This window comes from Rhincodon typus, chromosome 31, assembly GCF_021869965.1.
Source record: "Rhincodon typus isolate 14 chromosome 31, sRhiTyp1.1, whole genome shotgun sequence".
Classification (NCBI taxonomy): domain Eukaryota; kingdom Metazoa; phylum Chordata; class Chondrichthyes; order Orectolobiformes; family Rhincodontidae; genus Rhincodon; species Rhincodon typus.
The window spans coordinates 37,124,119-37,141,355 of NC_063362.1; the positions used below are offsets into that span (position 1 = coordinate 37,124,119).

Consider the following 17,237-nt stretch of genomic DNA (forward strand, 5'->3'; position numbering starts at 1 on the left):
AGCCTATCCAGTCTCTCCTCATAACTGAGACTTTCCATCCCAGGCAACATTCCGGTGAGTCTCCTCTGCACTCTCTCTGGTGCAATCATATCATTCCGATAGTGTGGTGACCAGGACTGCACACAGCATTCCATCTGTGACCTAACCAATGTTTAATAAAGTTGCAATAAGATTTACTTGCTGCTATATTCTACATCCTGGCTAATTAAGACAACATCCCATATGCCTTCTTCACCACCATGTCTACTGGAGCTGACACCTTCAGGGACCTATGGGCTTTTACAGCAAAGTCCCTTTGTTCCTCAGTACTCCCTAGTAACCTACCATTCATTATGTATATCCTTCCTTATTAGACCCCGTAAAATGCATCACCTCACAGTTATCAAGATTAAATCCCATCTGCCACACTCTGCCTAATTTACCATCTGATCAACATCAGACTTTAGCCTGAGGCCATCCTCCTGACTATCAATAACACCACCAATTTTTGTGTCATCTATAAACTTACTAATTATTCCTTCTACATTCACAATTTGTGATTTTCGATATGCCAGCCCATATGACTTATCCCACAAAGACTGGATTTATATTAAAACAGACATCTTGAAGTTGATTAACAACACAAACTATTTATATGGCTACAATACCAGAGACTTACATAGTCTGGGTTTCTGTGCTTACTCATTGTACACACATAGCTGACTGACTACACTGACATCGTTACATCGAGAGAGTAACTGAAAGTGTAGTTTGTCCCTTATTCAGGAATGTCACTTGTCATGATGTTTAGAATCTATGAACAGTGCACAAATCACTGGATTGGGATTCAAAGTTAGATTATTCTGACTGAAAGTTGAGTGTTGCACAATCATCAAAACTTCATAAACACCTAAAGAACTATAGATGCTGTTAATTAGGAACTGAGACAGAAGTTGCTGGAAAAGCTCTGCAGGTCCGGCAACATCTGTGAAGAAAAAGTCAGAGTTAATGTTTTGAGTCCAGTGACCCTTCCTCAGAACTGATGGTAGCTGGGAAAACATTGATTTATATACAGAAAATAGGAAGGGGGGTGGGTTAGGGAATAAACGATAGAATAGAGCCCAAAGAGAGAAAGAAGAGCAGTTGGATAAACAAAGGAATTGATAATGATCTGGCTAGGAGGGTGAATATTTCTTAATGGGGACTGTTAGTGACGAACAATAGGTAGTGTGTAATGGCAGGCTATGTGATAACAAGGCTTGGTGTGTGGGGTAGGGGCCTATGAAATGGAAGAGTTTAGGCTCTAAAATTATTGAACTCAATCTTGAGTCCGGAGGGCTGCAGGGTCCCCAAGCGGAAAATGAGGTATTGTTCTTCCAGCTTACATTGAGTTTCGCTGGAACACTGCAGCAAGCCAGATGTTAGCCAGGGAACAGGGTGGTGTGTTAAAGTGGCAGGCAACAGGTAGCTCAGGGTTTTTTTTTTGCAAGCAGAATGTAGATGTTCTGTGAAGCGGTCACCCAGTCTATGCTCCATTTACCCAATGTACAGGAAACCACATTGTGAGCAGCAAATGCAGTAGACTAGATTCTGGGAAGAGCAGGCCAAGTGTTGCTTCACTTGGAAGGTATGTTTGGGCCCTTGAATATGGGGGAGGGATGAGGTAAATGGGTATCAAAACTTCATGTCTGAGGGAAAGCCCCTCTTTAGGATTTGATTGCAAGATTCAAGATTAACTTTTCATTGCAGTACTGAAGCAATAGTGTATTGTCACAGTTGATGTCTTTTAGATTAGACAGTTAACCAAGACAACATTTCTAACCTGGTTGACATCAAAGATACCAAGGTTCTATTTTAAAAATCAGAGAGGTTCTCCAAGTGATCTGGCTGATATCTGTCTCAGTATCAACATCAAAAAAAGCAGATTATCTGGTCAGTGTCACATGGCTCTTTATGGGAATTTGCTCTGTGCAAATTGTTTGCCACATTTCCTAGATTCCAAAATTGAATACACTTTGCTTAAAGTTCTTTAGTAAAATAAAAAGTAAAGCCCTTTGACATGGCTGGTGGTCATGAAAAGTACTGGATAACTATAAGACTTCCTTCTTTTGTGTTTCTTTTATTATTCCCTTCTCTGGGCATCACAGAGACACGACTGCAAAGGTATTGGACTGGGAACTAAATATCTAAAGGTTTCTAAAGGACATGAAGATAGGCAGAGGAGGCGGGGATGACTTGTTAGTAAGAATTGAAATTAAATTGCTAGCAAGAAGGGCTGTAAAGTTGGAAGGTGTAGAATCTGTGTGGGTAGATTTGAGGAACTGCAAAGCAAATATAACCCTGGTGGGAGTTACGTACAAGCCTTTGACCAGTATTCAGGATATGGGACCGAAAATAAATTAGGAGATTGAAAAGGCATATAAGAAAAACACTATTACAATAATCATGGGGACTTCAACATGCAGATGGATTGAGAATATCAGGTTGAAAGCGGATCCTCAGAAAAGGATTTTGTGGAATGTCTACAAGATGGTTTTTTGGAGCTGCTTGTGGTGGAGCCCACTGGGGAACAGGCAATTCTGGATTTGGTGATGTGTAATGAGGCAGATTTGATAAGGGAGCTTAAGGTGAAGGAACGCCTCAGGGGCAGTGACAACAAAATGATGGAATTCACTCTGCAGTTTCAGAGGGAGAAGCTGGAATCAGCTGATGTAACAGCATTACAATTGAGTAAAGGTAACTACAAATTGCAAAGACAGGAGAGAGTAGCTGGCCAGAGTTGATTAGAAAAGAAGCCTTGCAGGAAAGACAGTAGAGCAGCAATAGCAGGAGTTTTGGGGGTAATTTGGAAGGCACAGCAGAAACTCATCCCAAAAAAGAAGAAACATACAAAGGGAGAATGAGGCAATCACGGCTGACAAGGGAAGTCAGGAACAGCATAAAAGCAAAAGAAAAAGCATACAATGTGGTAAAGATTAGTAAAAAAACCAGAGGTTTGGGATGCCTTTAAAAACTAGAAGGCAACCAAAACAAAATTAGACGGAGAAGATGAAATATGAGTGTAAGTGAGTTGTAATATAAAAGAAGATTTTAAAAAAAAGATATATAAAAGATAAGAGGGAGGCAAGAGTGGACATTAGACCACTGGAAAATGAGACTGGAAATGTATTAAAGGGGAACAAAGAAGTAGCAGAGGAATTGAATACGTATTTTGCATCAGTTTTCACAGTGGAAGACACCAGTAGCACACAAGAACTTCCAGAGAGTCAGATGCCGAGGTGACTGTAGTGGCCATCACTGAGGAGAATGTATCGGGGAATCTGAGATGTCTGAAGGTGGATAAATTACTAGATAGACTATACCCCAGAGTTCTGAAGGAGACAGTTGAGGAGATCATAGAGGTATTGCTGGTGATCTTTCAGGAATCAAGGGAATCAGAATGGACCCGAGAAAATGGTTCATGTAATACCCCTGTTTAAGAGGGCATGGAGGCAGTAGGCGGGAAATTATAGACCAGTTACCGTGACCTCAGTTGTTCGTAAGATTTCAATGTCCATTATTAAGGATGAGATTGCAGAGTATTTAGAAGTGCGTGGTAAAGTAGGGCTGAATCAGCACAGCTTTATCAAGGGAAATCATGCCTGATGAATCTGTCAGAATTCTTTGAGGTAACAAGCAAGTTAAACAAGGGAGAGCCAGGGGACATGATCTATTTGGATTTCCAGAAGGCCTTTGACAAGGTGCTGCACAGGAGGCTGTTAAATAAGATAGGAGCCCATGGTGTTAGGGGCAAGGTAGAGGGTTGGCTGACTGGCAGAAGGAAAGAAGTGTGGATAAGGGCGTTTTATTCAGGATGGCAGCCGGTGACTAGTGCAGTTCCACAGGGGTCCGTGTTGGAACCACATCTATTCACATTATACATTAACGATCCGGACAAAGAAACTGACGGCATTGTTGCTAAGTTTGCAGATGACACAAAGATTGGTGGAGGAACAAATAGTGGTAAGGAAGTGGGGAGGCTGCAGAAAGACGTAGACAGGCTACAAGAGTGGGCAAAGAAGAGGCAGATGGAATATATGGCAAAGTATGAGGTTATGCATTTTGGTGGCAAGAATAGAGGCATAGGCTATTTTAAATGGGGAAATGCTTAGAAATTTGAAGCACAAAGGGACCTCAGTGTCCAAGTTTAGGATTCTCTTAAGGTTAACATTCAAGTTCAATTGGCAGTTAGGATGGCAAATGTTCCCGTTGTGGCCTCCTCTACATCAGGGAAACCAAGCGGAGGCTTGGGGACCGCTTTGCGGAACACCTACGCTCGGTTCACAACAAACAACTGCACCTCCCAGTCGCAAACCATTTCAACTCCCCCTCCCACTCCTTGGATGACATGTCCATCCTGGGCCTCCTGAAGTGCCACAACAATGCCACCTGAAGGTTGTAGGAACAGCACCTCTTATTTTGCTTGGGAACCCTGCAGCCCAATGGTATCAATGTGGACTTCACAAGCTTCAAAATCTCCCCTCCCCCAACCACATCCCAAAACCAGCCCAGCTCGTACCCGCCTCCCTAACCTGTCCCTCCTCCCACCTATCCCCTCCTCCCACCTCAAGCCCCACCCCCATCTCCTACCTACTAGCCTCATCCCACCTCCTTAACCTGTCCGTCCTCCCTGGACCGACCTATCTCCTCCCTAACTCCCCACCTACACTCACCTTTACTGGCTCCAACCCTGCCTCCTTGACCTGTCTGCCTCCTCTCCACCTATTTTCTCCTTTATCCATCTTCTATCTGCCTCTCCCTCTCTCCCTATTTATTTCAGAATCCCCTTCCTCTCCCCCATTTCTGAAGAAGGGTCTAGACCCGAAACGTCAGCTTTCCTGCTCCTCTGATGCTGCTTGGCCTGCTGTGTTCATCCAGCTCTACACCTTGTTATCTCAGATTCCCCAGCATCGGCAGTTCTTACTATCTCTGGCAAATGCAATGTTAGCTTTCATTTCAAGAGGGCTAAAATACAAGAGCAGGGATGTACTGTTGAAGCTGTACAGGGCTCTGGTCATTTGGAATTTAGAATATCGTGAGCAGTTTTGGGCTCTGTATCTAAGGAAAGATGTGTTGGTGTTGGAGGGGGTTCACAGGAGGTTCACAAGAATGATCCAAGGACAAAGGCCCTGTCATATGAGAACGGTTGAAGACTCTGAGTCTACACTTGATGGAGTTTAAAAGGATGAGGTGGGATTTCATTGAAACTTACAGTATACTGAGAGGCCTGGATAGAGTGGATGTGGAGAAGATGTTTCCATTAGTAGGAGAGAGACTAGGATCCAAGGTAACTGCCTCAGAGTGAAGGGACAACCCTTTTGAACAGACATGAAGAGAAATTTCTTCAGCCAGAGGGTTGTGAATCTGTGGAACTCCTTGCTGCAGAAGGTTGTGGGGGCAACGTCATTGAGTGTATTTAAAAATAAGGTAGATAGGTTTTTGGTTAGTAAGATGATGAAGGGTTACAGGGAGAAGGCAGGAGAATGGGGTTGAGAAACATATTAGCCATGTTTGTATGGTGGTGCAGATATTTTGGGCTAAATGGCCTGATTTTGCTCCTATATCTTAAGGTCTTATGATTATCAGGATGTCTGGTATGTTGTGAGTTAATCCATTTCACATCCATATGTTTCTTTTCAGTGTTAGAAACAATGAGCACAACCAAATAAATGGATTGGGCTCGAATTTTGCATGTTTTTATCTTCCTTGGCTGAAACAAAATAGTATACATTTTTACAAACAACTTTAGGGCCAATAATAACAAAACGAATAAAATAGGGAACTGAAAGTTGGCATTGTCAGAGTTCAGACAGAGGACTTGGCATGAGCAGCAGCCCTCTTACATCACTCTTCCCTCCCTTCCTCCCTCCCAGTGTTCCAGGTTAACCAAGAAGTATTCAGAATTGCTCGAATCATTGAGAATCCGTTAAAGTCTGATCTGGGTGTTCTCGTTTGAAAGCTTCAAGTTTCAATAAGGTAAGAACTTAATCTCTTAACATAAAATTCAGCAGAATAAAGTTGTTGAAATATTAACATTGTTTATAACATAAATTGTTTATCATGTATCATGACTGAAAACTTGAAATGAACTTAACCCCTTCATCATTATATAATTCAAAACCGAAACATGAAAGTAACATTTGAGGTACATAGGGAGATAATGCTATTCAACTATTCAAGAATTTGACAGTAAGGTGCTATTTTAGACTTTAGAAAGTTAAGCTATTAAAGCTGTCACATCCAGTGATAATTTTAATTGACTCATGTTCTGAAAAAATCATCAGAGAGCTGTTTCCAAAGCAAAGGGATGAAAATCTTTTATTCTTACCATCACTAAACAAGCTTCTTGTTGGACCCTGTCGCCGCAGCATTTACACAGATTAAGATATGGCTCATATTGCTCAAAGACAGTCTGAGAGTTGATTGTATAATAGCACGTGATGAAAAATTTTGACTTCACACCCTCTAGCGTTTAGTTGTGATACATCAGTATCAGTCTGAATTAAAATCTCACTGTTACCTCTCTACACAAAGTTAGATTGTATTTCTTGTTGCTCACTGTCCACACTCTACCCCTTAGTCTTAACTGTTAGCACAGAGTCTGCAAATAAATCACTGTTCACTGTTAGGATACATTTAGACTTTATTCCTAAGTATAAACTGTCAACATACTGGCAGGATATATTTCTTGATGTACAATGTCAACATACAGTCAGATTGTACTTTTCAGTGTAAATTATCAACTTTTAGACTGTACTTCTCATTGATATCCATTAACACTCAGTCAGACAGTCTCCTCCTGTTACTACACCCTGTTATTTCCTGTCATAGTCTGACTCTATTCTCACTGTTAACTATCAATACACAGTTACACTCCACTTTTTAATTTAAATAGTAGATACACAGTCAGACTGTACTCCTCATCATTAACTGTCAACAAACATTTTACCCAACTTCACAACCTCCTTTGCAAACTTTCTCCAGTCTTCCAGTCTCCATTCCAGTCTCTCCACCTTCCACACAAACTTGCACTCCCACTGATCTCTCCAACAACCATCTGATCCAGAAGGCCACATTCTCCATAGCTGACTGTTATGTTCTGGCACAGATTCCAGACCAGACAGGCACTGCCACTTTAAGACAATTACATTACAACACAATATGTCACATTCCAGCATAAAAGTACCACCACTCTTACAGTCACTGTCTCTGTGCAATGCAGTCACTGTAGTCAGTTGGGTGTTTGTGTCATTTTCAGTAACGTCAGTAAGCAGTGAAACCAGGCTATCTGTGTACAATTTGCTTTGATTCATTTTGCGTGATGTGGGTGTCTGGCCAGCATTTATTGTCCCATCCCTAATTGCCCTTGAGAAGGTGATGGTGAGCTGCTTTCTTGAACTGCTGCAGTCCACCTGCTGTGGGTTGACACACAATGCCATTTTGTAGGGAATTCCACAGTTTTGACCCAGTGACAGTGAAGGAACAGCGACATATTTCCAAGTCAGGATGGTGAGTGGCTTGGAGGGGAAATTGAAGGTGGTGGTGTTCCCATGTATCTGCTGCTCTTGTCCTTCTAAATGGAAGTGGTTGTGGGTTTGGAAGGTGCTGTTTGAGGATCTTTGGTGAATTTCTGCTGTGCATCTTGTAGATACTACACACTGCTGCTACTGAGCATCGGTGGTGGAGGGAGTGGATACTTGTGGATATAGTGCCAATCAAGCGGGCTGCTTTGTCCTGGATGGTGTCAAACTTCTTGAGAGTTGTTGGGGCTGCATTCATCTAGGCAAGTGGGGAGTAATCCATCACACTCCTGGTTTGTGCCTTGTAGATGGTGGACAGGCTTTGAGGAGTTAGGAGGTGATTTACTTGCTGCAGTATTCCTAGCCTCTGACCTGTTCTTGTAGCCACTGTATTTATGTGGTGAGTCTAGTTGAATTTCCGATCAATGATAACTCCCAGGATGTTGATAGTGGGAGATTCAGTGATGGTAACACCATTGAATGTCAAGGCACAGTAGTTAGATTGTCTCTTTTTGGTGATGGTCATAGCCTGGCATTTGTGTGGCACGAATCTTACTTGCCACTTGTCAGCCCAAGCTTGGCTATTGTTTTGTTGCATTTGGGCATGGACTGTTTCAGAGTCTGAGGAGCCGCAAATGGTGCTGAACATTGCGCAATAATCGGTGAACATTCCCACTTCTGACCTTACGATGGAGGGAACGTTATCGAAGAAGCAGCTGGAGATGGTTGGGCCTAAGGCACTCCCCTGAGGAACTCCTGCAGAAATGTCCTGGAGCTGAGATGATTGACCCCCAACAACCGTGAACATCTTCCTATGTATTAGGTATGATCTAACCACTGGAGAGTTTGCCCCCGATACCCAATGATTCCAGTTTTTCTAGGGCTCCTTGATACCACACTTGGTCAAAAGCAGCCTTGATATCAAGGGCTGTCACACTCGCCTCACCTCTCGAATTCAGCTGTTTTGTCCATGTTTGAACCAAGGCTATAATGAGGTCAGGAGCTATGTGGTCCTGGCAGAACCCAAACCGGGCGTCACTGAGCAGGTTATTGCTGAATACTGTTGATGACACCTTCCATCATTTCACTGATGATCGACAGTAGACTGATGGGGCAGTAATTAGTTGGATTGGATCTGGCCTGCTTTTTATGTACAGGACATACTTGGGCAATTTTCAACATTGTTGGGTAGATGCCAGTGTTGTAACTGTACTGGAACAGCTTGGCTAGGGGAGCGGCAAGTTCCAGAGCACAAGTCTTCAATACTATTGCTGGAATGTTGTCAGGGCCCATAGCCCATTGTCTCTGATATTGCTTACTCAATGTGAACCAAGACAAAGTATCAGGGTTGAGATTGTCATGCAGAGACATGAAAGGATACTATTTCATTGTGTGCAGCCTATGTCATATGATGTGTTAAGAACAATGGTCAGAACCTAAAGAAGTAACAACACAACCGAATTGCGTATAATCAACTGGCTATCACGCAGGATGATGACTCAGATAGTGAAGTTATCACGCCAGACTAAAAAACACACATCACTACAGCACAATACTGTTGCTACTGAGTGTCAGTCGTGGAGGGAATGGATGCAGATTTCGTGCCAAGCAAACAGGCTGCTTTGTCCTGGATGGTGTCAAGCTTTTTGAGTGTTGTTGAAGCTGCTCTCATCCAGACAAGTGGTGAGTATTCCGTTACATTCCTGACATAGATGGTGAACAGGCTTTAGGGAGTCAAGGGATGAGTTACTCACTGCAGTATTCCTAGCCTCTGACCCACTTCCGTAGCCATTGTATTTATATGGTGAGTCCAGTTCTGTTTTTGGTCTATAGTAAACTGCAGAATGTTGACAGTATAGGATTCAGTTCTAGTAATGCCTGTGAACATCAAGGGGAGATGCTGGGATCATCTCTTATTAAAGATGGTTATTGCCTATTATTTGCGGGAGCAAATTTGTCAGCCCAAGGCTGGATATTGTCCAGATCTTGTTGCATTTGAACATGGACATCTTCAGTATTTGAGGAGTCATGAATGGTGCTGAACATTGTGCAATTAACAGTGAACATCCCCACTTCTGACCTTACGATGGAGGCAGGCCATTGATGAAGCAGCTGAAGATGGTTGGGCCTAGGACACTACCCTGAGGAACTCCTGCAGAGATGTCCCAGAGCTGAGTTGACTGACCTGTAACAACCACAATCATTTTCCTGTGTGCTAGGTATGACTCCTACCAGAAGAGAACTTTCCCCCGATTCCCGTTGATTCCAGTTTTACCAGGCTCCTTGGTGCTACACTCAGTGAAATGTGACCTTGATATCACTGTCACTCTCACTTGCCCTCTGAAATTCAGCTCTTTCCTCCATATTTGAGCCATCTCTGTAACATCACTAAGATTAAAACCCAGACTGTGATATAGACTGAAAATTGGGGCTCAACTGTTCAATAGAGATGTTAAGAAGCATTTATTCACAGAAAGGATTTCAAGAGGTTTGGAACTCTCTTCCACAAACAGTCATTAATGTTAGATCAGTTGTTAGTTTTAAATCTGAGATGGATAAATTTTTATTAAGCAGTGGTATTAGGGCACAGATCAGCTGTGATCTCATTGAATGATAGAATAGGCTTGCGGGACTGAATAGTCTACTCGTGTTCCTATATTCCTATGTCTCTGTGATATCATAACTTTGTAAATATTTAATGTTGTAAATAAATTTCAGATATCTGACTCTAGAAGAACCTGACTCTTTGTGGTATATTAGTCAGACTGATGTATATATGGTAAACCACAAAATATCATCACTGAGCACAATACATCTCGCTGTCTGTGGATTCACATCACATCACATCACAACACAGCACACCAGAGTACCAGTCACCTCCCCAAGCCCCAACCACAATGCCATCTCCTCCATCTCTACTCCTGGGCTGTGGCAGTGACATTGTCTTTCTACCTATCTCACTCAACAGGCCAACTGTCAGACTAGCTGTCAGGCTTTTAACTGGTTAGTCAACCCATCTGTCAGGCTTCAAGGTTGTCAGTCAGATTAGCTGTCAGTCTGTCAATCAAAATGGCTATCAGGTAACCAGTCCATCAGACAGACTGGCTGTCAGGCTTTCAGATTGTCAATCTTCCTGGCTGTTGGACTGCTGGGCAGGAAATCTCTGTAAAAGCATTTCAATTCAATGCTATCGTTAATTTTAATTAGTTATCCTCAGAATCTGTATTTCTTGACCAGCCCTTTATTATCAAGCTCAATTGCCCAGCTACTTAACATGTCAGGCTCAAATGTCATTGGCTCCAGTTTGTTGCCTCAAGTTGACTTTAGTTAAATCTGCATCAAGGACACAGTGACATACTAACCACTAGATGGGGCAACACACACAGATATTGTGGAGAGAGTTCTAATTGAAAATTGCTGCTCTTTCTTGGAGAATCATAGATAACAAAAGATTTAATTATCCTAAATGTAACCTACTTCTTTGCAATCGAATTTCATTGTAATTCTACCTGATGTTTTGTGTTTCTAAATGTATAATTTGATTGTGTGATATTCAGATCCATACGTTTGCTGGCCAGGTTCTGGCTGCACATTTTTCAGGCGCACAATGGTTGTCATTTCGCTGATGCTACTGGCGTCGATACTGAGTTCATTAATTCAAGGGTTCGAAACCAATTCTGGAATCCCTGGGGTGCCTGGTTGTCATGGAATACCAGGGATACCTGGCAAAGATGGTAGAAATGGCATAAAAGGAGCAAAAGGAGATCCAGGTAAACCAGTAGAACCACAATAAACCACGTTAATGTTGTGTTCACATTATAGGTCCAAACATTAAATCAGTTATTCCAGCATAAACAACTTAGAAGCATCTAACCAGTGTATAGAGTGACAGAAATGGGCTCTTATTAGAATCAGAATTAGAATTAGGTTTGTTGTCACATATACTCACACAGACACAGTGAAAAGCTTACAAAGTCTCTGCATATGGTGCCATTTTAGATACACAGGTACATAGGTACAAATTCTTCAGAATAAATTCGAAAAAGAATGGAAATGTGAAGTCCAGTATTACAGACCTCCATGTCATCTCAGGTATAAAAGTTTCTCCGTACAAATTCTTAGGAATAAGTGAGAAGAATAAAGAAATAAAAAATTCAGAATTATATTCCTTCCAAGCAAAGAAGACAGAGCAGGCAACTCTACACTAACCTCCAGTCCGTGCAGGGCAGACTTCACCTCGAGACTCTCGAGGCCGGGACTATACATTGGGCTTCACCTCGAGGCTTGTAGTCTGCGCTGGGCTTCGCCTTGAGGCTGGGGGTATGCGTTGGACTTTACCTTGAGACTGCAAGTTCACGATGAAGCCAGGAGTTTGCTCTGGCTTCACCCTGGACATTGCCAATGCCACCCAAGTAGACCATTAGGATTTATAGTACTAAAGGAAGCTGTTTGGCCCATTATATCAAAGTATGACTTTCCTAGGACAGCTGAAAATTACTGTCACTGTCCCACATTCCAAAACTCTTTAGCTCCGAGGTCTTTAGCTTCCCAACTTCAAATGTTTATTGTGATTTTTCTTTAAAAGTTTAAAACGTTCCAAGTATATATATGGAGCCTGGGTACTATTCCAGAGTGAAGACTTGTGTAAATCCAAGCAAGATGCTGCTACCCAGGCTGCTGGAGAGCTGTGGGGAGTGAGTACTGATATGACCAATTCCAGCCCTGATGTAGTATTGAGCAAAGGGGTAAGCTGGCACAACTGACCATGTAAATATTTTTCTCAGCTTATTGTGTGGCCTTTCCAATTGGCTTTTCACATTAGCTCCTTCACTCAGTCTCAGCACGACTATCACGTCCCACACCCTTTGTAGGCATTGCGATGTGCCCATGCTCACCCATGTATTTGCCAATTTGATGAAATGAAATTGCCTTGCTCTGACCCCAGAAGAATTTTTTTAATCTATTCAATTTTGCAAAATTGGCAAGATTGGCAAGGACAGTATTTATTGCCCACCTGCAATTGCCCTTCAGCTGGCGGTATTAGAGATCTGCAACTAAGTGATTTGCTTAACCATCCCAGAGGGTGATTACAAGTTGACTACCCTTACCGTAGGTATAAAGTCCACAAGGAAACCAGAGCAGGTAAAGATATCAAATTTCCTTCCCTAAACGGAATCAGTGAAGCAGATGGGTTTTATACCAAACCAACAGTTTTCTGATCGTTAAGAATGAGATTGATTTATTAATGAATTGAATATAAATCCCCAGCTGCTGTGGTGGGCTTTGAACTCATGCCCCCAGAGCATTAGTGCAGGCCTCTGAATTCTTAGTTCAGTAAAATTACCAGTACTCTACCATCTGCTTTGGCCATTAGCCTTTCAGATTGTCTCTGCTTACCAAACTGATTCATTAATATTCCCTCAGGGAAGCAATCTCCTACCATTACCCGGATTGGCCGACAGTGGACTCCAGCCCCAAACTTCTATTTAACTGGCAAGCAAGCCACTCAGCTAAGAGTAGAGGGAAATAACTGCCAAACTTGCTAAAGACATCCACAATCCCACAATTAGAAAATATTCTCAATGGGGGCAGGAGCAGAGATCATTTCACGATACAGAATTTGCAGTGGTTATGGTGGTGGAAAATGACATTGAGGAATATTGTTCCCTCAGCTTTTGCTTTATTTACATTATGCAAGAGCTCGTTCCAAACTGTTAGAGTTCTTTGCTTAATGTAACCCTGTCCTCACTTACTGTCTGAATGCCATGCTCTATCTGCACTCTAATCCCAGTATTACTTGTGGAGATCACCTGGGTATAAATGTTATTAAACATAACAGATAATTCTACTTCTCAAACTATAATCAAGAGGCAAATATATAGACAAATATTAAAACATTTATTTAGTTTTATATTATCCACCACATTTGCATAATTACCTAACCCACAAACCATGACACACAAATGTTTTCTGATGAAGGGTCTAGGCCCGAAACGTCAGCTTTTCTGCTCCTATGATGCTGCTTGGCCTGCTGTGTTCATCCAGCTCTGCACCTTGTTGTTTCGGATTCTCCAGCATCTGCAGTTCCTACTATCTCTCACACACAAATGTTAATGTCTACAAGTTCCACTGACTTTTGTATTAAGAATAAAGCTTTTCTGGGCTGTTGGAAGTGGGACCCTTGGAAAGGTGAGATAGTTCAGGAGTTGGTGAGTTCACCAGATTTCTAACTGGCAACTCATTGGCAGGTTTTCTTGTGTGTTTGTTAATAAATATTTCTTTAAGAGGCAATCTAGCCAGTACAACCAACCTATTGGAGGCAGCTGGTGACACGGTAGGATAGCTGCTGATCCTGAAATTGTAATGCTGAATGGCTGGTGTTGTGGTAATGGCTCTGGCCAGCAGTCATGTAGGCCCAGGCTATGGCCCTGGGGATGTAGGTTCAAATCCCATCCAAGGAACTGGTGGGTTGTAATTTCAATTAACAGAATCTGAAATTAAAAGCTAGTCTCTCTGATATTGACCAAAAAATTATTACTGATGGTCAGAAAAGCCCATCTAGTTTGTGAACAGCCTCTTTTTGGACCTGCTGGGTGATTTTGGAGTCTGCTGCTATTCACATTTATCCAGGCTAGGCAGTGGTACATTCTGGCTGGCATGGACCATTTTGATTTATCTACTAGTCCATCACATCACAGATACATTTTAAAGTTTGTTACATGGTGATTTTGTGTTTTATCTTTGCTTTTTGACAGGTGTCCCTGGCTTCGCTTTCTCTCAGGGTGAAGATGGTGAGAAAGGTGATGCAGGAGACACAGGCCCGGCTGGAAAAAGAGGGCGCAGGGGGCCTGCAGGGGAAAGAGGGATTCCAGGCATTGTGGGAGAGAAAGGGGGAATGGGGCAATCAGGGGACCACAAACGCACATTGAAATCTGCATTTTCTGCAAAAAGAGGGGGGCACACATATCCACCACGGGACACCCACATCAGATTTAGTAAAATCATATCCAATGACCAAAATCACTACAACAGCGACACAGGTGTGTTCACTTGTAACATAACTGGCTTTTATTACTTTGTGTACTACGCAACATCAGATAACAACTTATGCGTTAATTTGAACATGAATGGAATAAAGAAAGTTGGCTTCTGCAACCACGGCCAGTTCTACCAGACCAGTTCTGGAGGAATTGTACTCCACTTGCAGGTCAATGACGAGGTTTGGCTTGAAGTAACAGATTACAATGCCATGATGGGTAAAGAAGATCACGACAGTATCTTCAGTGGATTTCTTCTCTTTCCAGATTAAGAATTCAAGTAAAATTTTTGGCTGAATGTTCTGCTGGAAATTTAAAAAATTTGTCTTTATCATGTGTCTAATATTTGCCTATTAAAATTGAGACTAATAATATCAGCTTCCTTCTCACTATTCGTGTTGGTCTTGTTTTTAATCTGGCAATTTTACCTAGAAGCTACTTAATGCCCATATCAAAAACTGCCTATGAGAGATTGTAATATTTAATTCATAAATTCTTTGTTAGACACAAAAAACCCACTGTTTCTGCTCTCTTTCAGTACTAACCTTGACAGTCTTTTCACAAAACATCACATCATTTCAGACATTTATAGCATAGCTGCCCCCTCAGAAAGACACACTGTTAGCTCAGATTGAAAGTCTAATCATGGGTTCTGTAAGAGACAACTTTATTTCAAGCCAAATAGTGTTCGTCAATTCTAGAATTCGGTTCACTCAGTTTTCTACTTCCAACAGACAAGTAAAAGTATACTCTGTAAAATGTATAAATTCAGGAGTTGTTTACTTATAATGACTTACATATTTCAGCAGCAGCTTCAATAAATTTGTAAACTTGCCTGAAAAAGCTAGCTGCCCTCTATGTATAGTAATTCTCACTCTGCTTATATATCATGAGAAACAGCCAGGAGATAAATGTTACTTGTTGATTATAGTATGTCCGAAGTGAATAATCATTGCCTTTTTCTGCATTGAAAATGTATGTGGACTCACAAGCAATTTATTCAAGAAAATATTCAATAAATGTGTTTTACATTGTAGAACTTTCTCATTGCCTGATAACACCATCACTTCAGTGATGCCACATTGAAGTTGTTATGAACTGTCCATAAGTGCTGATTGATCTCCACATGGAACAAACCAGGTTCTTCAAACACAACTACGAAATGCAAACAATAAGATAATGGTAAGTGGTTATCCATGAATGCCTGGAGTCTGCTAACATGTCAAAAGATCAATATGCCTCATTTTACTTGCTCAGTGGCAAGTGTTCAATAATGAGTAAAAGCATCAGCATGCTAGTTTATCTCACTGTTTTATTTTGGGTGAGTAGTAGAGAGCTTAGTTCCATGGAGTGCTGCTTCGATAAAGAACCAAGCTTGGACATTTCGTGAGAGGTAAGTTTGTGAGAGGGAGAAAATGGTACCTCAAAAAAAAGTAGTGTGAGAAACAACAGCTGTTGGAGAGGTCTGAGAGCTGAGGTTGAGTGACATTAATTAAATTTAATAGTTCAACCAAGGTTCCACATGGGAGATAAAGAAGGTAAAAGCATGCAGGATTCACGGTAACCTGGCCAGATGAATCCAAAATTGGCTCAGTGATAGGAGACAGAGGGTGGTGGTACAAGGCTGTTTATATGACTAGAAACCTGTATGCAGTGGCATGCCACAGAGATCAGGGCTAGGTCCCTTATTGTTCGAGACATGTATAAACAATATAGATGAGAATGTGGGAGAGAAGATAAGTAAGTTTGCAGATGACAGAATAATTGGCCAGGTGGTTGACAATGAAGAAGAATGTTTTAGGTTATAGGAAGATATAAATGGATTGGTCAGATGAGCAGGCCAGTGCCAAATGAAATTTAACCATGGTAAGTGTCTGGTGATGCACTTTGGAAGAAGGAACAAGACAAGGGAGTACTCAATGAATGATAAAACACTAGGATGCTCAGAGGAACAGAGGGATCTTGAGCTGCTTGTTCACAGATCCCTGAAAGCAGCAGGGTGGGTTAATTGTGTTATAATCTCCACATGGAACAAACTGCGTTCTTAAACCACAACCATGATATGTTGACAATAAGATAATGATAAGTGAGTTATCCAGGAATACCTGGAATCTGATAATGTGTCAAAAGATCAACATGCCTCATTTTACTTCCTGTCCTTAAGAAGGCAAACAGAAATCTTGCTTTTATCAGTCGTCATTAAATATAAGAGCGGGGAAATTGTGTTGGAGCTGTTCAGAACTTTGGTTAGGCCACAGCTGCAGTGTTGTGTGCAGTTCTGATCATCACACTATAGGAAGGATGTGATTGCACTGGAGGATGTGCAGTGGATATTCGTTAGAATTTTACCTGAGGTGGAGCATGTCAGCTATGGTGGGAGGTTGGATGAGTCCTGGTTGTTTTCTTTAGAGCAGAGAAGGCTAAAAGGGAATCTGATAGAAGTGTGTAAGATTATGAGAAGCATGAACAAGATTTGGAATGACACAGTGAAGATTAACATGGTCCTGGCATGCAAATTCATGAAGAATTCCATATTTTTGGGCCCTACCTCTGGACCTGGAGGCCTGGATTCAAGTCCCACCTGTTCCAGATATGTGTAATACCATCCCTGAACAGGTTGGTTAGAAAAATAGGTTAAATTCTTTTTATGGAAGGAATTGAC

At 41.8% G+C, this 17,237-nt stretch overlaps 1 protein-coding gene across 2 annotated transcripts; it reads left to right on the forward strand.

Annotated features, from left to right (window-relative positions):
• The first annotated feature begins 5,855 nt into the window (after nt 1–5,855).
• On the forward strand, nt 5,856–15,611 carry LOC109918420 (complement C1q subcomponent subunit C-like). Of its 2 annotated transcripts, none has more exons than XM_020518347.2 (3): nt 5,856–5,994; nt 11,096–11,308; nt 14,294–15,611. In XM_020518347.2, exons 2-3 carry the CDS (start codon nt 11,146–11,148, stop codon nt 14,845–14,847), a joined length of 717 nt encoding a protein of 238 aa, XP_020373936.1. In that variant the 5' UTR covers nt 5,856–5,994; nt 11,096–11,145; the 3' UTR covers nt 14,848–15,611. The 2 variants fall into 2 exon arrangements, with proteins under 2 accessions (XP_020373936.1, XP_020373935.1); XM_020518346.2 differs by having other exon boundaries at nt 5,860–5,994; nt 11,117–11,308.
• Nucleotides 15,612–17,237: the final 1,626 nt, after the last annotated feature.

Excerpts from the sequence above, each read along its gene's own strand:
- LOC109918420 (XM_020518347.2), top strand. The coding sequence starts at position 11,146 with ATGGTTGTCATTTCGCTGATGCTACTGGCGTCGATACTGAGTTCATTA. Across the intron at positions 11,309-14,293 it reads AGGAGCAAAAGGAGATCCAG|GTGTCCCTGGCTTCGCTTTC; the intron begins GTAAACCAGTAG and ends GCTTTTTGACAG.